At 31.4% G+C, this 22,104-nt stretch overlaps 1 protein-coding gene across 1 annotated transcript in view; it reads left to right on the top strand.

Moving 5' to 3' along the window:
* ODR4 (odr-4 GPCR localization factor homolog) overlaps window positions 1-21,881 on the top strand; it is a 34,827-nt gene extending 12,946 nt beyond the window's left edge. Inside the window, exons 8-14 of the mRNA XM_015586210.2 lie at window positions 539-634; window positions 1,450-1,518; window positions 5,011-5,139; window positions 5,820-5,910; window positions 10,663-10,848; window positions 18,474-18,584; window positions 19,855-21,881. Of these exons, the coding sequence (XP_015441696.1) occupies window positions 539-634; window positions 1,450-1,518; window positions 5,011-5,139; window positions 5,820-5,910; window positions 10,663-10,848; window positions 18,474-18,584; window positions 19,855-19,922 (750 nt within the window). The 3' untranslated portion in view covers window positions 19,923-21,881. The remainder of the gene's footprint in view (window positions 1-538; window positions 635-1,449; window positions 1,519-5,010; window positions 5,140-5,819; window positions 5,911-10,662; window positions 10,849-18,473; window positions 18,585-19,854) is intronic.
* Window positions 21,882-22,104: the final 223 nt, after the last annotated feature.

Raw genomic sequence — 22,104 nt, 5'->3', positions numbered from 1 at the left:
ATTGTTAAATATAGTTATGTAAAATGTAATTATGTAAGAAGATAGACTGGTCTTTTGCTTTCTCTTAGTTTTTAGTTTTGTTTTCCCTTTTCTGGTCCTTTTTAAAAATATCTATACCATCCTTTTGTTTATATCTCATTTCTCTTCTGTTGAGGCAAATGGAGCATGGAGCTTGCTTATTTTTCCTCTTTAATACTGTTTTATATATATGTTTGAGGCTCTTTCCCCTTTCTCATATTTTTTAATGGGAATTATTGAATTTTATTTGACTGTGGTCGTGTAGTTATAAAGTTTCCTGAGTCTGTGATATTAGTATTAATTTGGGATAAAGATTGGGAAAACTATTATTAAGTATAGGTAAGGTGCCAAAAATTGGGGATATATTATTTTGTTGTTAATAAGACTGAGTTTAAATACCACATTACTGATACTTATGGATTTTTACCATTTCAATGTATTAAGTGAAAAAGTAGAATCTAGAGCGTTTAATTGAGATAGTATTATATCTGAAAGATATCCATGTTGTGTTTCTTTTAAGAATGGACTTGCACGCTGGGCCAAGGAAATAGAAAACGGTGTTTATTTGATTAATGGACAAGTTAAAGCTGAAGATTGTGACCTATTAGAAGGACAGGTGAGTTAAGAGAAAATCATCTTAAGAAATTATTTGTGCTTAAGGAAAAATAAAAGATGAGTTTAGTTCTTTAGTTCTTGCCTTCATGAAAACAGTTTTCATCTACTTATTTCTAAAGTCTTTTAAAATAAAGGGCAAATGTTTTTCTCAAAATGATGGAAGATTGTTTCTGAAATAATTGGAAGCCTGAAACTTGAAGAAGGGAATGTCTTCTGAACTCCCATCTAATTTCCAAATTGTAAACTGCTTACTTAAAACTAAAGGCATATATTCTGCCATGATAGCCATTTAAAGATTAAGTTTGGCCATGTTATTGGAGGAGTTGGTACAGGCTTCTAAAATAGCTTTGATCTGAAGAGAAACACTGGTGACCTCTCTTTTCAGAGCAAGGATCAGCTTTACGTAAAAAAAACAAATGTTAAGTGTTTTAGACTTTGCAGCCATATGGTCTCTGTTGCAACTATTTAGCTCTGATGTTGTAGCATGAAAGCAGTCACAGACAATATTAATGAAAGATCTTGGTTGTGTTCCAGTAAAACTTTATTTATAAAGGCTGATGGCAATCTGGATTTGACCCATACACCATAGTTTGCCAATCCTTGCTTTAGAACACTAAAAGTAGGGAATTAATGGTTCTTAAGAGTATACATTAGACTGATAGAGAATACACAAAGTAACATATCCATAGAAAAATCTAAAATAAAATGATACATTTCCCCCTCTAAGTTACTTAGTATATGTAGAGTAGTTCCTGAATTGTCTTGTATATTCCACTCTAATCTCAGTAATATGGTTTTTTAACTTTTTTTTCCCAGAAAAAATCTTCTAGAGGAAATGCTCAAGCAACTCGTCATTCTTTTGATGTCAGAGTGCTAACGCAATTGGTAAATATTTAAAATCCTACTGATCTAAAATACGTTATTTCTTAGAATAACCATTATTAAATTGTTTCTGTTTTCGTTTTTATACTTGGAGAGTCAAAGAATTTTAGACCTGAAAGAGACTAAAAAAATGCCCACTTCTGGGAATGTTACTCCCAAGAAACATTATTTGATTAAAACCTATTTCGATCTTTTGGCCCAAGGCTATTAAAATTTTAGCATAAAGTAGATAGCAATTAAATACACACACATATACATACCTACATGCGTGTACATGCATATATATGATATTTGGGGTCGTATGTTTCTTTAAGAGCAAAGTTGTAATTCATAATTTAAAGGTAAAAGATGTATGCACAGATGTGCCAAGAGTTGTCATATACTTAATTTGAAGTAGATTTACATCTCCACTGATTTGATAAAAATCACACCGTATTAGCAAGTTTTATATTTTTGTGTGGTTAAGTTATACATCTCTTCAGAAATGGAAAGTTGGATAACTTGAAGAATGAAAATTTAAAGCCAGTAATTATTCCTAAAATTATGCATGCTTTTGATTTTATTCCTGCTTGAAGTTGTCCTTGAGAACAGACAGGGTAGAAAGTATGTCCATGTTTTTAGAACACTTTTCATTTCAATATTATACAGGAAATGTTGGAACAGAAAAGTATTATCAGAACTTGTATATTTTTTTAACTGAATAAAATAGGTTTATGAAGATGTTTTAATTTCTTTTCCTTCTCTGTGTTTAGCAACAGAGTATTGTAAAATTGTCAGTTGGATTTATGACACTCAGCATAAGTTCTCAATTTCTCTTCTCAATATCTTAAAAGTATTTTTAATCTTTTGTTTTTCTGCTTTTGATTTTAGCAGTATCCTTTGTCTTAATGCTGTTCCTCTACCTATATGCTTTTTACTAGTTATGCTTATGTAACCTCTTGGTTTATTAAACAATCAGTTAAAATTATTTTAATGATAAAATTGCAGTTGGAAGATGTGTAGAGTGGAACTATCGAAAGGAGTGGAAGAAGATATCATGAGATAATTTATTGTTAACGATATTTAATATATGGTGGTGTATATTTTTGTCAATCATTTTACTGGTCAGCCAACTCGGAACTTTAAAATGACCAATATATAATAAGTAGTCAATAAGTAATTGATGCCACTTTCCTCCTACTCAACCTCCATCAAGTCTTCTTGATTCTCTCTCTGCCGTGTTAAACTCATCTTTGATTTTTGTATGGTCCCACTGTCATTAGCCTTAGAACATTATTTTACCTAGATTATTATTATTTTTTAAAATTTTCTTTTCAAGTAACTCTTAACTGGTCTTTCTCCATCTATTCATTCTTGTCCAATGTGATTCTTCATCTGAAGATCCTGACACCTTTGTTTGTATATATCTTCACACATCTTCCATATTTCTAATCTGTCCTGTGTATAATTTCGATTATCTTTTCTGAATCACAGTTTGCATTCATTCACGTATCCATTTACTTATTAGATTTTTTTTCAGAAAATATTTATTGAGTGTGTGTAAGAGTCAGATACTGATTGTGTTATTCGCCTTACTTAAAATTCCTTAATTGCTCTATATCGACTAGTTAGAAAAGTCTAATCCAGGACTCCTCATAGCCTCAGCATGTGTTTTCATTATTTTCTAATTTACTATTCTAGAGGTATGCTTTCTATGCTTTTAAAATTATGTGTATTTCTTGAGCCATGTGTCTTTCCATTGCCATTTTTTTTCTGTCATCCAGACTGTCAAAAGCCTATCTGGACATCACTAACCCAAATGATACCACTTCCGTAAGGTGACCATAACCAGAGGGATCTTTCCTTTCCCAAAATACCATATCAGTATCCCAGAAGTTCCCGCACTTATGAACAAGTTAGGTTCCCGATGGCTTTTTGTAAGTTAATTTGTTCCTAAGTACAAAGAAACCTAGAGGAGCTGACATTTGTAGAACTCAGATATGTTTCTACCAAAAATGAGTGAGCCAGTCCTTATATCTTTTAAAAACTCTCCTCCGTGTGTGTGTAGTCTTCTATAGAGTCTAGTCTATTTTGGAAAAAATGCCCTAATTTTTACATATATCATGTATATCTTACAAATGTGTTATATGTTAAAGTATATATTATAAATTGGATATTAAATATGTAAAATAAGGCATTATTTTCCAGAATAGAATAGTTCCATCTATAGCAAAGTTCTGCATAGTGGATGAAGGAAGCCCGTTATTCCTTCCTCCACCCTTACCTTGTTGATGTATCAGTGATCTCTACAAGTAACATAGGAAGTTTATTCCAAATATAGTATCAGCGTTGTCACCCTGCTGCTTAGTTTGATGATAGTCATTTTTTGAACGGACCTGGAATCTTCTGACCTATTTGGTGTGTGATACATTTTTTACCAACAAGATCATGACTGTGTTTAAGTTGAAATTCTTGAAGAAAACTAGCCTTTGCCTGATTTAAATTCTTAAAAGACAGAACTACCCTTTATCTAATTACATAGGACATTGACTATTTATGCTCTTTCAGTAGCTGCATATTCAGGTCATTTGATTTCTTCACCGTTTTTCTCCATTTCTTCCTCGATTGTTCTTTATTGCATAGGCACACGGCACTGTTCACAAGTTGCATGTTTTGCTTTTGTTCTTCAGAACTGACCCTATTGTTGAATGATTGATTTTAGTTGTACCTAGAACATATTTTTTTGTGTCTATTTTTTTAAATCATGATTTTTATTTCCATTGTGATTTTATAGGCCTCTAGCAGTACTTTCAATGTTTTGATGTTTTTCTTGTTTTGGTACCTATTAAAATGATGAGATTAAAAATGTCTGTGAAACATCTCAAAACCAAGCATGAACTAACTCTCTTTAGACTAAAGAAAAATGGGACCGTGAGATGAAAACGAATGCTTATAACCACTGATATCATTTTCTGGTGGGAGGCTTAGTCGACTTGCTTTTTTTCTGCCGTGGAGCTTAGAGCATTACTTCCAGTTTATGAAAATTATGAGTTGAAAGTGTATAAATAGGTGAATGTCTATACATTGCTTATAATTTTACCATATTTACCATTGCATTTGTTATTTTTGTGGAAATCTTATATTGTATACTTTGTAACTTCTACTAGATCATGTCTTCTTCATATAGCTTTTCATCTTAATAACACTTATCTGAATAATCTGCAAGTAATATATTTTTAGTGACTATTGATTGGGTCTTGGTACTTTATGTTTTTCTTAGAAAAAAATTAGATGTAGTTTGCTTAATTTCAGACTATATTCAAAATACTCGAAAATAATATATTACTTATAAGGATAAGTATGAAGGCCTTTAAATAATTATGGAGAATATTTGCAAACACTAGATTCAGTGAAAAATTCCTTCATGAAATAGCTTCTATAATGTTTAAATGTTTCATATAGTTAATAATAATATAATGTTAGCTATTAGAACTTAAATTATTTTTTATCTTTCAGCTTCTGAATTCTGACCACAGATCCACAGCCACAGTCCAGATCTGCAGCGGCTCCGTGAACCTTAAGGGTGCTGTGAAATGCAGAGCTTATATTCACAGCAATAAGCCCAAGGTTAAAGACGCTGTACAGGTACAACAGGCAGAGCCAGTATATGAAAGATTGAAGCATGTTAACATAACTATTCAGAAATCCTAAAATTTTACTTTTTTTTTATTCTCAGATTTCATAATTATTAATTTGATTTTAACTAATAAAGGCCCAATCTTTTGGGCAGTCCAATTAAACCATGTGCTTGGTCCCAAGATTTTCATGTGTAAAATATCTATTCTATGCCCTTTTTAAAATGATAATTATGGACATTTATTAAGTTGGTACATATTAGTGCATTTGAAATCATTTCTTTTGAGGGAAATCGAACTTTTTAAGTAACAAGAATAGTATTCATAGGAAGAATTATTAGGTAGAGTTCTGTAATCTATGTAATACAGAAATTTTAAAAATGGTAACTGACTCTTTTGTCAGAGTTATACATTTCCTAATTTGGAACACTAGTATTATTTGTTTAGAAGCAAATTTATTTATTTGGTTTTAATTTACTCTTTAGATGAGGTCAGCAGATTTGTTTTTGAACTATGAATGTGTTAGTAAGCATGTTAAATAAATAGGCATTAAAAAAAGAATGATATACCAGTTATTTTAGTGGACCTAGTTATAAAGGGAAACTAATTATGTGAGGGTTTTTTGCTAATAAAATAATGAAAATCTAAAGTAAAGAATTTTATTTCTTATTGTGATTTGTTTTTCCGTAGGCAGTGAAGAGAGATATATTGAATACAGTTGCTGATCGTTGTGAAATACTATTTGAGGATCTGCTCATGAATGAAATTCCAGAAAAAAAAGTTATGAGTATAAAACGAAGTACTTTTTTTCAATGTATTCAGTTGATAGGATGTCACATTATAATAGTCATATCTTTTATAACGACTATATCTTTAATAACAATATGTTATCTTTTACTTTTCTTAGTGAATGAACATGTTTTTAGTTGCCATCCCCAAAAAAGTTTGTGAACACCTTGCATTAGCAAATCTGTCAACAATTAACAATTTCTGGGAGGACTTAAAAAATAAATTCTGCGTGAATTTCTGCCAGAATGGATAAACTGTGTTAATATTTTAAAGCTGATTTTTAAATTATTATCTATGAGTTTTTTTTAAGAATTAATTCATAATCAAAATATTTATTAATGTTGAGCATTATATAATTGTTTCTTTAATAGATATCTGTAGTATACATGCAATCGATCTCTTGTTCTTACCAAATTTGTTTTGTATACTAGTTTATATACTTTTTATCTATTACTCTAACAGATTTTTAGATTTTAAAAAGGCTGGGTTATGGTATCTTAATCTTTTATAACTATTTTATCTATTGGGAAACAATTTATACCATTTCAGTAATTTGTACTGAAAATAATTTTTGTTTACTCAAAAAGAAAATTATATTGAGTATGTTTTTTGAAGCTACACATTCATCTCTACCTTCCTACTATTCAGATCAGAGTGAATTTGTAACTCACAGTTGAATATGTACGTAACTGAAACATATACCAGCTTGTTAAGGGAATATTTTTATGTTTATATAGGAGAAAGCGTAGCTCCGCTATATAGTACTATCCTCTTTTAGTACTACTGATAGCCAGTATATTAGGTTTAGTGGACTAACCATAATATTTTTTATATTCCTGGTAAGATAGATTCCTGGAAATTGCCAGATTTAACATTTGTCCTTCTTGTATTCCACTAATAATGTATAACTTTGCTGAAAAGTGAATTTGAATATTACATGTAGCAATTAGATTGAGACTTTTGTTTTGGCAAGTATGTGAAACCCGGTTACCTAGCTACCCAGGCAGCCTAGCAGCCTCATCTCATTGTGGCTTCGTTTTTGCTACTTGACTGTATGTATGATAGAGCTCTTGAGTTAAATATTAATTACTTTACTTGCTGAGCAACAGTATGGTTACAACTGAACTGTGAATTTTAGGATTTTCAGGGACATGGAGATATAGCCACCATTAATGCCAAAGATCTATCTTATCACACACATTAGTGAAATACTCTATTCCATTTAAAAATACTTCATGAAAATGGTATCGTATGACTAATTCCTGGTATTATTTTATAGTAAGTGAATTAGTATTTGAAATTTTTGCAGATGTCCAGTCAGTAAAATTAGTTACTTCTAATAGTAGTTGTGATCGTTACACATTAAATTTAATGTATTAGAAGTTAATGTTATCACCTAATACTAAATTTTTTAAAAATGAAAATATATATTTCACTAATTGAGTGGCCTTTGAGGCCTTTGTGACAAGAATAAACCATGTATTCAGTGGAAAGAGCAAAGACTGAACTTCTTGGATTCTCTATCTACTTTGCCACTAGAGAACTGACTTCAGGCAAATGATTCAGCCTGTTCAAACATCTGTTATCTTACATGGAAAACAGGGATTACAGTAGCTACTTTTTGAGAATTATTGAATGATAGTTGTTTTTAAAATTCTTCAACTTTAATTTTTGATAAATGTAGCATTATATTTCAAAAGGAAACCCAAGTGTAAATATATACATTTTTAAACTTTAGTAACAGGATAATTATTCCACCAATGTGTTAGTGTTTCTTAAGATACCACGATAAAAGACTAAATTGCAAGTATAATACTAATACAAACAAATGCAAATTTTGAAATTGAATACACATATATACCAAATTGTTAGATCTTAGATTTAGTCCTCATTTTACTTAGCTTATCATTCTTAAGTACTAGTAAGATCTTGTAGCATGGTAAAATGTAGAAAATATGCCATGAAATTAACCGGAACTAGAGTATTTTTGCATGCATCAGGAAGTCTGCAAAGCACATATTAACTTTATATTCCTTATCTTTAAAGTAAACACAGTCTTTGAATTCTGGCTATCCAGATGAAAGAACTTAATACTTCCATGACAGTAAAAAAAAAATATAAGAATTCCAGTCATTCTTTTTAATTATTGTGATCTTCCCCTTAAGAGGTATTCCATACCTCCTTCATTATTCCCTACCAGCCTCCATTCCATTCTTCCCAACTTACTCTCAGTAGATGACCTACTCCTCGTAAAAATGGAGGTCATCAGTTGTGAAATCTCTTACCTTCTTCCATTCTTACGTCTAAGTCTATCCATACCACTCATCCTCCCAGAACTTCTGTAGTCATCTTTGCCTATGGTCATGGTTCCATTCTCTGGATGGTGCTTCTCATCCCTTCATGCAAATGTCTGCTTATCCTTTAAGTGTTAAGTCAGATATCACCAGTTTTACAAAAGTTTCTGTAATAATTCAGTATGAGTTAAGAGTCTATTCTTAATCAACAGAAACCCAATTCTTATCATATTGGCTTAAATTTAATTTTTTTCTGTTGTGAACTGGTTCAAATAATGTTGAACTAGATACTCTGCTGTGGGAATATTACTAAAGGATTCTTTTTTAGAATACTTTGTGAGGTGTTTTTTTTAAAAAAAAAAAGATAATACCCCTTACTATTCTTACTCTCAGACCAACTAGAAAACTTGATCTTTGATTTTATAGCAAGCATATTTGTCTCTTTTTTAGGCAAAGCTGGGATTAATACAGTTTGAAATAGTTTTTAAATTTTGCATGCCACTTATACATACATATTATAGCCATCATTGAAAAACTTGAACTTAACCTGTTTCAAGAATCTATGGCTCAAAGTAAAATAATCCTAATTTCAAAATTCCTAATTTACATGTTCCAGTACAAATTGCAGTAATAAGATTTTACAGCTAGGAGGCAGTCTAATCAAAGAGTAAAATTGTTCTTGTTGTCATATGAAAACAAGATAGTAAGTTGCATCTGGCAGGAACCACACAATTTACGTATTGCATTTTCCGTGACACTTAAGACATTCTTCATTCTTTGTAGTTATATAAAGCTACTACTAATTTCTTAGTAGAGAATTGTGGGTTACTGTTAAAGTGAGTCCTAGTTTTTTCCCCTTGGTCTACATTGGTAGCTTTTAAAATCATATCCATTGCTGAAAGAATTTATTCTTCACACAGAATCCTTTGATTTATTGATTGACTTATTTATATTTTGTTATTTTTAAATTATAGTTAACATTCAAATATTATATTAGTTTCAGATGTACATAGCATAGTAGTTAGACATTTATATAATTTATGAAATGATCCCCCTGATCCCCCAGTATCCATCTGGCCCTATACATAGTTATTATAATATTATTGACTGTATTCTCTATGCTGACTTTACATCCCCATGACTATTTTGTAACTACCAATTTGTACTTCTTAATTCTTTCATCTTTTTTATCCAACTCCCTTCCCATCTGGCAACCATCAGTTTGTTCTCTGTATCTATGAGTCTTTTTCTGTTTTGTTTGTTCATTTTGTTTTTTAGAATACACATATAAGTGAGAGCATATGATATTTTTCTTTCTCTGTCTGATTTATTCCTAGATCCATCCATGTTGTTGCATACACAAAATCTTTATCTTTGTTGATAGTTCATTAGTATCATGGTGTTGAACCAAAAAATAATTGTATTTACATGGAGCTGTGACTGTTAGAAATTGAGGGAAATATATTTTACTTTATGAGTATTCAAAAAAGAACGAAACAGTTATTCATTATTAATTTAGATCCAGATTGTTTTTTTTAAGTACTTAACATCGTTTATGACAATATGTAGCAGTAATCATGGCCACAGAAATATTAGTTCGTTTATAGCATTTAGTATTAATAAGGATTTGCTCTGTTCAAGGCAATGTGATAAATACAGATCAATGAACAGATTTCTTTTCTCAAGAAGACTGTAACCTGATTTGGAAGGTAGAATGTATATACATTATTAATTATGCAGAGAATGTAATAAGGTCCTAAGAGTAAGAATTTAATCAAGAGTAATGATCAGAATAATAAGTATTACTAATAACTTGGGAAAGGGAACATGAAAAGAAATCAAGGTGGAGTTGGTGGTGAGGTTAGTATACAAAACACGTATCTTGATGTCATACACATGCTTGCTATAGCGGGTTATTAGCATCTAATAAGATGGAGTCAGTGGTGAGATTATTTTGTACATACATTGTACAAAAAATGTATGCTATTATATCCCCTACACTTGATGTAAATGGGCCTCCAATTTGGCTCCAAACTTACACAAAGAAGGGAAAAATTATTTATAAAATTCGGTAATTGTAAAGTTAAACAGGAAAAACAATTTTTGAGGCCAGTGCCAAAATTCTCTCCTGGGTATTCCTTTATAGGAAAGTGGATAATACGAGAATATATAATCAACAACATCCTGACACTGAAGTCAGTGATAGGTTTATGTTTCATAGGACTATCATTTAGGTTCTTTTCAGAGTCCAGGGGTATTGAAGTAAAGCAGGATTCAGTAAGAGCAATTTTGTGTAAGATCAATTAGAAAAGGAAAATACCTTTTAGGTTTTATTTCTGTTAGTATATAATGCTTTCATATATGTGTATGTGTGTGCGTGCACATATATATATATCTCACAAATACCAGTGACAGACCTATCTAAATATTGATAATGTTTCTTCTTTTAGATTCTGAAAAAGAGTTTCACATTCTCCCTCACCGAGTTTTTGTCCCCATTCCGGGATCCGCTGTAATGTTATGTGATTACAAATTTGGCGATGAGTCAGCTGAAGAAATCAGAGACCATTTTATAGAGATGTTGGATCATAGGATTCAGATAGAAGATTTGGAAATTGCAGAGGAAATGAACACAGGTAATTATATGAGGTTATTTAAGAACTTGATTAGACTACTGCTGGTATTACCTGTGAGACAGCTAGTTTACGTATCATGTCTTTAGGTTTTCTTAAAGCTGGTTCTGTTTGACACTTCCGAGGCATTTAATAATGTGTCTGATTTCTACATGTATAAACATGGAGTCAGTATTTTCCTGGAAAACTGCACCATAATTTAAGATACTTTAGGTTTTTCCAAGTCTAGCAAGTAGGTCTTCATAAAACAAGTTTAGCCTTAAGTGGGTAGAAATACATAGTTTTAAGGTATTTTATTAAAGAGTTTTCTCAAAACTAATTTTCTTGATTATTTGGTTAAGCATCATGTCACACAGTTTTTCAAAAATACTTTATTAAATGTCTTCTTGCTACTATTTGCCTTTATTTTCCTTTCCCCTTCATATAATTGGGATGCTAAGCTGAAATGGGCAGTTCCAAAAATCAGATCAAGATTATATTTATGGAGCATAGATTTGCCATACTATCTAATTGTGTAACACATTTTCTTCCTCGAGCCATCACTTTCACATTTGACCTTGCATTTTGCAAGGCTGTTTTTTTTGTTTCGTTTTGCTTTTTGTTTCTAGGGAGTGCAAAATATGAAAACATGTCTATAAATAAATGTGTATGTGTATGACAGTCTTCCTGAAACATTTAAAAATATGTGATAAAAAGTTATTTGCAAATTATAGCTATGAATACATAGCCATTTATCAATTTTGAAATTTCTGATATCAGAGAAAAAAGAAAGGCTTCAGGTTACGTTTAAGTAAAGTGTTTATGAAATTTGAATATAGCAATTTGTAAGTTCTTTATCTAATTCTAATTTCTTAGTTATTTCTTTGTCACTTAACTAATTGCCAACCCTCACAAGAGTAGAGTGTTTGATTCAGGGCTCTCTTGTTAATATGGTGAGTCAGGTAAGTATTTGACGAATTTCAGATCTTTCAGTAAAGCCTCAGGTTAGTTGAAGAGCACCAGGTTTGTTTTCTCCAGGTTAGTATTAATCATGATGCAGAATAGTAAGTTTGTTTTAAAGGAAAAAAAAAATACTCTAAATTGTTTAGTACCTGACGTTAAAACAGCAGTTGTGTTTCAGTTTTTTGAAAACTAATATTTTTAAAGGTATAGCTATAGCATATTCCCTAGTTGATAGAAATTTTGAAAGTAGATTGGTAAAAACATTTGCTACTTTCTGAAATATGTTTCCCATATTGGTGATTATGATATCTCTGCCAACCAAACTCAGAACCATGAGGGCAGGGATTTTTGTTCATTTTACACATTCTCTTCTGTTACTAATACCTACCAACAGTCCTTGACCCATTCTGATTTTGATAACCAAATGAATTTTACATGGGAATCATTAGAAGTGATCTAGTTCATCCTCTGTCTTATAATACTGAATTCAGTATTCCTAACAGATGGGTATTGAGGCCATGCTTTAAATTTGAGAGCAACTGTCATGTTCTAAATATTTCAAAGCCAGATATTCGCGTATACCTTTGACTGTTGTCCTTATTATACTTTCCAAATCTCATTTTTTCTTACCACCTTGTTTGCCTTCCTCTAGATTAGGAATTTTTAACCTGTGGTGCCAAAACCCTTGGGATCATAGCTGGGCTTTCAGGAGATCCACAAACTACTAGAAAATAATGGTTAATTTTTTCTGGAGAAAAGATCTATAACTTTTAAGGAGTTGATGACCTAAGAAAGATTGGAAACTATTTTAAATATACACTGATTTGCCTTTCTTGACATATATTACCCAGAATTGATCCTAATACATTAATAATAATATTAGGTATTATTTATATAGAACCTTCTATGTACCTCTCTTGCTCACTGCTGTGTTTCCAGCACTTTACGAAGAACCTAGTCATAATACATTATAGGTGCTCAGTAATATTTGTTAAATGAACAGATTACTAATTTTGTCACTCCTAGGGTTTGGGTCCAAAGATCAACTAGAAACCGATCCTGTCTTCAAGTTACTAAATAGGACCTTTTTTAAAACCCGTGTACATACTAACTTTTATGTGCCCAGACTGGGTGAATTTCTTCATTACCCTTAATTGTAGTTTTGTGCTCCTCTTTTGCACTCCTTTGCATGCTTGTAATTATTTAACTCATCAGCTGCATATTTAAAGTTAATCTTCTACATTAGACTGTAAGATTTTTGAAAGTAAGTACCGAGAATGTTTATTTCTCTGAGCTCCATGCCTAAAACATAATAGGTATTCATAAATATTTATTACCCACTGACATTTACTAAGTAGGTCATTTTTTGGAACTATAGCTTTTTTTTTTCATACTTATTTTATGCTTAAAATTATCAATTTATGCCTACCCAGACATAAAGTTTTTAAGGTTTGTGTAGTGCACTACACTGAGCATGACGAAAATTTTAAAAAGGTATAACAATCCTAGCTCTATGGCTCAATAGTTCAGAACATTTTAAGGGGTGTAGAACATTTAAAACATGATAATACATAGCACTAATTGTTGCCCCGAAAATATTAATTCTAGTATATAGCATTTAGTATGTATATCGATCAAATATTTGTTAAGCATTTGCTCTGTTCAAGACAATATGATAGATCTAAATCAATGACCAGAAGTTTTTCCTTAAGAAACCTATAGTCTGATTTGAAAGATAGTTATTATGCAGAGCGTATAACAAGGTCCTATGAGTAACTAAGAATTTAATCAAGGTTAATGATTAGAATTTTTAGGTCTCCAGTGATGTAGTTAAAAATTCAATCAGAAAAAAAATTTTGACTAGGTTAACAATAACTATAATCTATAGTAACAAAGTTTTGACATTAGTATATTTTAATTTAGGTAAATTCTTTCCATTTTATATTTTTTAGGTAAATTCTTTCCATTTTAACTGAAAGCACATGCTTGTTATAGAAACTGATGCTCTGTAATATGAATATAGGGTATAATTCGAAGTATATTAAAAGTCCCACTATTTTGAATGTTTCTTTGAATTCTTTGAAATATTCTTAAAAATAATTAAAAGGCTTATTTTTAGCTTTAAGATAATATACTTCTTATCTATTATTATTAGATTTAAATGCTATTCCCTGATGAATTATTTTTATCATTTATATGTATAGTAAATATATTTTAATTTTGTTTCTCAGCTTGTCTTCAGTAAACTTTATCCTTAGCATTGTTTGAACCATGTTAAATATTAGTATAAACTAGTAACTATGAAGAATTTTAAAATAATTTTAAAAATCTTAGATGACTATAAATATTTGTCTTTTTTGTGGGTTTTTTGATTTTTGTAAGCTTTTAATATTGGCACTTAGTTGTATGTTTTGCACTGTATTTTAAAGTTATTTCCTATCTGAGGTTAATCTGAGGTTACTCAATTAATATACCTCAGATTAACTGAGTAGGAAGAGTTTAATATTATAAGGACAAAGGAAACAAAACATCAGTTTGGAAAGTTTAGGTGTGTATATTTATGCTGTGTCAAACTCATAGTTTCTAGATGGTATTTTATATTTTTCTAGTATTACATAATGTGTCGAAGACACTATTTCAGTGTGGTAGGTGTGATTCTTTTAGGACTCTGCCCTGTGTTTTGAAACTTAAATAAATCTCAACTGAGTGATCACTATTTTTTGATTGCCTATTATGTCTTATTAGGTATTAGACTTCTAGAGGTCAGATATATAGTTCTGACTCTCAAGAAGCTCACAATGTAAAGGGAAATACAGAGATATGAGTTATTCTAAAACAAGGTGATTAGTTCTGTGTTAGAGGAATGAATAGAGGATTATCAGAACATTTAGCACAGGCACTGTCCCTGAGAGGGATTCAGGGAAAGCTTCTCAGAGCAAGTGATATTTGAGTTCATTTTGAAGAATGAATACAGAAGTAATTCTATGCTTTTTAGGAATTGAACACTGGCATCAGATGTATTGGGGCCAGGAACATGACTTGTCTAGAATTATATTAGTTTTGTTTCATTAAATATTTGTTGAATTAGAAGGAATGCTTGGGTAATTAGTGTATTTTTAATAACCCACTCCCAAAATATGGGATAGAGTAAAAACATAAATATTTTAGTAGAAAAATTAAGTGCTTTTATGTAAATACCCTATTGGTTTAGAATTATATTCACTTACTCATTCGCTCATTTACTCATTCATCCATTCATTTGTTAATTTACTCAAAAATATTTGAGGAGCATTTGATATCCTACTCCCTGGCATATGTCATCAGTTTGACTCAAACTTTTATAAAAATGCGTAATTTTACCAAGATAGTATTTTAGCTGAGTCCAGGTCTGCCACTTACAGCTGTGTAACCTTAAATCTTAAATAAGTCCTCTGTTAACTCCAAATTCTCTTTGGGTTGATATGAAAATTTAGTAAAAAAATCTTAGGGAAAATACTTTGTAAACTGGGATACATAAATGCAGCGTGATATTAACTAGCATTAAGACTAAAGTTATAACTCCTGAATTATGATGAAAAACATTAATATTAAAATATGAAAGTAATATTTTATGGTGTTCATAGATTTTCATATATATTTGAAATTAGGATTTTCATATAAAATAAACCATAAAAAGTGGAGTTCAAATGTTTAAATATAAAAATTAAAATCAGTTACTGTACTTTTAGGAGCATTAAACTTGTTAAAAGTATGTAGCTTTATTTTTTAAGTATTTGATGTTATTTACTTGACTGTTATTTAATTATTTCTCTTCTATAATACAGTTGCCAAGTAGTTGCTATGTTTAAAATGCATATTTTGCCAAGTACGTATCTTAAAATAACATACTTTTAAATGACTTAATAAGAGATAGAGAACAATATGTTTGTCAAAATGACTGACTTAAGATGAGGGATAACTATGGCTTTAAAATTTCTTAGATCTTTTAGTCATCTCCTAGTAGATATTAACTTAATAATTTAGATATACTTTATCCATAGTATTGGCTGAAAATTTGGAGACACACTTTTAAAATCTGATGAAATTCATCTTTATGAATTCTTTCTTGATAGCTGAAATTAACTTTTGTTATTTGGTTAAACATTGATAATTTATTTTAAAAAATAATACTGGAGATGGATTTTTATAGTTAAGTCACTATAGTGAAACCTCATTAATTTAGGAATCAGGGATGGGGGAAAAAGAAAACTAATCAAAGAGTTCACATCTCAGCATTTCATTTTAAGCTTCTAAATAGCCCTGCCTACCTGTCAACAGCTTGGAATGAAAATGAACACATCTACCACTTAGCATGCATCCATCATGGCCCTTGTTTTATCTTTTGATGCTAGTTGCTCAAGAAGATTACTTTCTTATATGATTAATTTGGGATTTGTCTGAAGTTAAAATTACTTGATTTTAAGGAATAGTTAAGATCTAATTTCCTATTGAATCATGTTACTTGCATTTGAATTTCAGATAACATTAAAGTATTGGTAAAATAACAAACTGTCTGAGATTTGAATTAAAAGCCTACAAGCCCCACCAAAAACAAACACAAGTAAGTTGTTATGACAAGGCCTTATTCCTTCTTGAAAAATGCCCTGCCTCAGTAAAATTATTTTGAATTTGTGTCAAATCACAGGATTTTATGTGACAGATTTAAAGAAATAGGGTAATGAAATGGGATGTCTTTTTTTTATAAAAGTAAATTATTTATGCAGAGGACTTGACCTACTATGATCTTTACATATAACTAATATTAAATGTATAAGTAACATATCATCATAAATAAAACCATTTTTGTGTTCTTTATATACAAGTACTTAAGTAAAAAAAAAAAATTCCTGTAGCAAATAGGTATAGTTTATGCTTCATCCATTATTTTTGTTTATTTGTTATCTGATATAAGAATTTTAGTGACCCAAAGAAAAAGCTTCTTAGCAGTGATATTTGCTAATAGTAAAAACCAAAGTGTGTGTGTGCATGCGCATATGTGAATGTGAATAAAGTCGTTTACTGTCCATTCAACTTTTAGACCTAGAGATGAAGTTAGGAGAAATTTGAAGCTAGTAAGCTAATGCAGGCTAATGATGCTGATAGGCTAAAACTAAGGTGTTATAGCCATAAAGAAAACTAGAAGCTAGGGAAATATAGGAGATAGAATAGTTCTAGAGCTGGTTCATAATAAGAATTTGTGACTAATTTGATATGGGGGTAGAAAAAAAGAGAAGAGTGTTTTGTATATGTTTGTTTTCAAAGTACTTTAGTCATTTGCTTGAAGAGGTTAAAAAAGAATGGTGATTCCCTGATTCTCATGAGGTAATTAATTGGAATTATTTCTGAAAATGACAGCAAAGTTTTTTCTTAGTGGAAAATTGATGTGAAGTGGGCAGTTATTTTCCTTTTCTTTCATCTATTTTAGTATCATAGATATATCTATTTCAATAAGTTTATGTGTCATCCTCGTGAGTCTCTGCTAGTATTTTGTGATACACACATGTCTATGAGGATATTTTAAATACCAAGCAACAGGCTATTTTACTTTGAATTTAAACAGTAGTACTTACGGTCTCTCACTCTGGGGTTCTCTTTTCTTTTTTTGTAAATAAAGGGAACATCATGAAGTAGTTGCTTTCAAATGTAGTTCCCTAGAGTTCTATAGAATAGCATTTCACTGCCACCTCTGGGAAGGAGAAGGCATCTGGCTTCAGGAGCCCTCCATCTGGTCAGCCAGAGTAATTCCACTTGCATCTTTTTCACATACTAGAATTTTCTGTCAGACTCTTTAGCACGAGGGATCTCTAAAGCTGTGTGATCTCTAAGGCTGTTTCAGTTCATTTTTAATCGGTATCAAGTAAATTCAGCTAGGCCAACCTATGTAAATTATTGTCAGCATAATGTAAGAAAGAGAACTTATATTTGAATTATTAATCTGTTGCCCATGACCCTCGAATATGCACTTCACTTCTCAGGTTTTATTTTCCATCTGTTAAATGAGATGATGTGCTTGCCTTACTTAACATTGAGTTGTTTTAAGGTCAAATTTGTGATCATATTTTGCTTGTATGTTTCAAATTTCAGGTTAGATCAAGAGCTAGCAAACTTTTTCTGTATAGGGCCAAATAGTTAACATTTTAGGCTTTGTGGGGCATGTAAGGTCTGGCCCATTTGCTGCAAGTTTGGCCCATAGGCTACAACTTTCTGATCCCTGATTTTATTAATATCTAATTATTTCAAATTATTAATTGCCAAAACGACCAGTAAAAATGATATAAGTTAATCCCAATTAAGAGTAAAAGTTACCCTGCTCCTATCTAGTTTGATATTTGGGACCAGTTTATCTCTACTACCGTACAGTAAAAAAATTATAACTTGTGAGAGTCGTTCAGAACTAGCTTTGTGGCTCTCTGGTATCGGTTGATTATAAAAACCACAAAGTATTTTAAAAATTATGTCAGTTTCACATATATTGTATAAAATTTCATTCACCTAGATTTGATAATGAGAAATTCGATATGTTTTTGAAAAGTCAAGTTGAAAATGGAGCTCATTTTCTGTATTCTTTATAATGTTCTTTAAAACTTATTTTAAAATGGTAATTATTCTCATTTTATTTAGGACTTATTATTATTATCCTTTTGCAGTTTATGTGAGTTCTCCTGTGAATACTGAAGCTACACTGGACAACACAGATGATGAACAACCAAAACAACCAATTAAAACTACAATAGTATTGAAAATTCAGCAAAACATAGGTATTTTATTTCTTTTATAACATTGAAAATATGTATTTTAGATTTGAGTTTTCTCATTACTTTAAAATTATTTTATTTTATTTTACTTAAAACTTCTAGCTTAGTGTGTATTGAGTATTATGGAAAGTGCCAGGCCTTGAAGATAGAAAGATTTACAAGTAATGCATTATCCAAATGCTCTCAAAAATCACATATCTATTAATTTATTGGGTATTTTCAGAAGAAATGATATGAAGTTTTGTAAGTCGATTAGTATAGTAGGGCCAGTGTTTTCCAAACTGGTGTTCTCGGGATTGCTATTGCAGATTTTGATATGTGTCCTGTGAAAAAAGTCAAATTCAAATCTAGAAATTTATAATGCACTTTAGTATTTCAAAAGCTCCAAGATACTGTGCCAGTCACTTTCATAGTTTTTAGACTTATCGATAAAAGAACATGTATACCACTGTTTAGTGGAGTGCCAATTTGAGAAATGCTTGATAAGCATTAAGATTTTTGACTGAGAGCCAGAAGTTTTAGTTGTTTTTCTTGTCACTTACTCATTAGATAAGTTAGTTACCTAAATTCTTTGTACCTAAGAGTGAGAGAGAGAGAGAGAGAGAGAGAGAGAGAGAGAGAGAGAGAGAGAGAGAGTGTGTGTGTGTGTGTGTGTGTGTGTGTGTGTGTGTGTGTGTGTGTGTGTATTCTACTCTGGTCAGTTTCTTGTTTTAATTTAACAATAATCATGAGGAGAAAAATGAGTTACCAACCAAGACTTACTAATTCTTGGATTTTATAATGGTGGAAACTGAGTTTCTGTAGTTTTTAATAGTTATACAAATGCCTTTGGATTTTAATGTTTGAAAACCACACTGTACATTGGAGCTGTCTTTTGGTTTAAACTAAGTAGCATAAGACATCTGGAATGTCAATATAAATATTTATAGAAGCCTTTTAAAGTATATGTTGGTTTTTCTCTTAGATATGTATAAGTGCATACATGTGCAAGAGAGACCCGTTTTTTTTTTTTAATTTAAGATTTTGCTACAGTAGTGAAGTTCCTGATTATCAGTCTAACATTTGCAATCTATTTTTTGAATTATTGCTATATATTCCTTGAAGACTTTGCTGGCTTTTTTAGGACCATGTATATGTGTGCAAAGTATACGTGTTCGTGCATGTGTCTTGTTGTTTAGGCCCATCAGCTACCTACATTTCAGAGCGTAGGATCGGTTAAGCCTTTCGTTTGCTCATTCCATTTCCATTTGTTCTGTGTTTGTTTCACTTTTAGGTGTGATTGCAGCATTTGCAGTTGCAGTTCTTGCTGCTGGTCTCTCCTTTCATTACTTCAGTGATTAGGGTGAGGCCCAGAGAGCATCCTGATCATCATCAGAGAACATTGACTGACCATCAATTATGAATATAAAGATGCAAACAATCCATCCGCATTTAAGACAATAGCAGCCAGATTTGCTGCCATTATGCCTATTCGTAGGTGTGTTTCTGACTAAAATGAAATCACCAGCTGCCTTGTTTAGCCTTGCTGATATTATAGGTGGCTCAGGCTTCCAAAAATAAAGTTATGCATCTAGATGGAAGCCGGCATGTAACAAATCATTATTATCTATTTTTTAAAAATGTTCAAAGTGATGGTTTATTTTCACAGATTTTAGTCCTCTTAATCTGGATCACATATTCATCAAGACATTGAAAATTTGAACGGTCAGAGTTGATTGAATATCTTAGTGATAAAACAATAGGAGAAGTTTCTACGAAGTGGGGCAAATACCTACTGGGGAAACTCATACTGTACGACCTTTCTAATGGACACTCAGGTCCAGAATGCCGATCGAGTTCTGATCAAGGGATAAGAAACCTTTCCAGAAAGCTTTGCATCAGTAAGGATTGCCATAAATCATGTGCTTTGTCCAGTTAGTCTATCATAACTGCTATAATATATACATAAGACTTTTGCTTCCAGCAGTACATTAGACAAGGTACTGCAAAACCCCTAAGATCCTGAATAAAACCTACCTTTCAGTGCATTAATAGGCTCAAAGAAAGTGGGAGAAATCTCCATGAACCTTTCCTCTTTTTCCTTCCCCACAAAAGTGAGCATATCTTGAGTTGGAAGTTGTGAAAACTGCATTAAGCGCACAGGTTGACTGTGGTTGCCTGGATGGGAGATACCAGTTGTAGTACTGCTGTGTGCAGTTTGCCTCAGACCAAAAGGAAGGAGAAAAATCTTAGTCTGAGATGCTACCCTGGCCAGAACAGCTGAAGTGGCCCTCAGTTTATAGTACCCTGTAGCTCCTGGCAGAAGCAAGACAGAGGCCTAAGATTCTTATAGAGTAAGATGATGCAGTATTACCTCATGACTAGAAATCACCAGGCAAAAGTTGAGACCAGCTAGCATGAGAAAGAACTGACTTTGGATTAAATTCTCCAAGGTCTCATCACCAACATACATGAAGGATGGGACCACAGGCAAATCTAAAAAAGAAACAAATGGAACTGCTAGAAGACGTTTGTTACTTGAAATTAAAAACACACACACACACACAAAAAACCTCAGATGTGTTGAATATTGTATTAGGACTCAGCTGAAGAGACAGTGAGTAAACTGGAAGATAGATCGAAAGAAATGACCCAGTACACAGCAAGGAGAAATGAGTTGCTGGAAAATATAAATGTTAAAGAGAAGTTAAGAGGTACCGAGGAAAGAATTATAAAGACTAGAAGTACTAGGAGGGACTAGAGAGGATGGAGGAGTGGCAATATATGAAGAGTTAACAGAATTTCCCACATTTGTTGGAAAAACATGAATTTGTAAGTTCAGGAAGCATAATATATCCCATGCATATATAGATGAAATTCATGCCTAAACCAATGTACTGTAACTACAAAATACCAAACACAAGATTTTAAAAGCAAAGAGCAGAAAATATCAATGAAGGCAAGACAATCAGATACTTAATTGGTTTCTTAATGGCAACACGGTACCCAAAAGTTGGTAAAGTAATGCCTTTGGAATTCTGAGAAAAAGTATCAACTTGGAATTTCTACCATGCAAAACTGGAATAATATGTGTTCAAATGAAAAACAGATTTTATCGTCAATGGGACTTTATTTAAGAAACTGCAAAAGAATAATCTTCAAGAAGAAAATTCCAAAGGATGATCTGAAATTGAAGAACTAGAGCAAATAAATGATAAACATGTAAATCAAAAGTGTTTATATAAAACAGTCATAATGAAAGAAGTGTTTATAAGAAAAATTGTAAACAAGTAAAACTAAATAAACATTTTTGCAACATTATTGTGGACTTTTAAAACAGGATATAATGAAAAACTGGACAATTGCTTACTTATTAGATGGGAGGAGGGTGGTTAAAATTAAAGTGTTCTGACATGCTTTTATTATTCCAAAAATGGATTACTATATTGTTTAACTTTAAAATTATGTTAAATATGTATAGTAAAATTTCAGGTGAAACTGCTAAAAAATAGGTATGGGATGAATTATTCCAAAGGAAAGGAAG

This window comes from Pteropus alecto, unplaced genomic scaffold (genome assembly GCF_000325575.1).
Source record: "Pteropus alecto unplaced genomic scaffold, ASM32557v1 scaffold101, whole genome shotgun sequence".
Taxonomy (NCBI): Eukaryota; Metazoa; Chordata; class Mammalia; order Chiroptera; family Pteropodidae; genus Pteropus; species Pteropus alecto.
The sequence above is the reverse complement of the archived record's forward strand: the minus strand, read 5'-3'. Positions and strand labels throughout refer to the sequence as shown.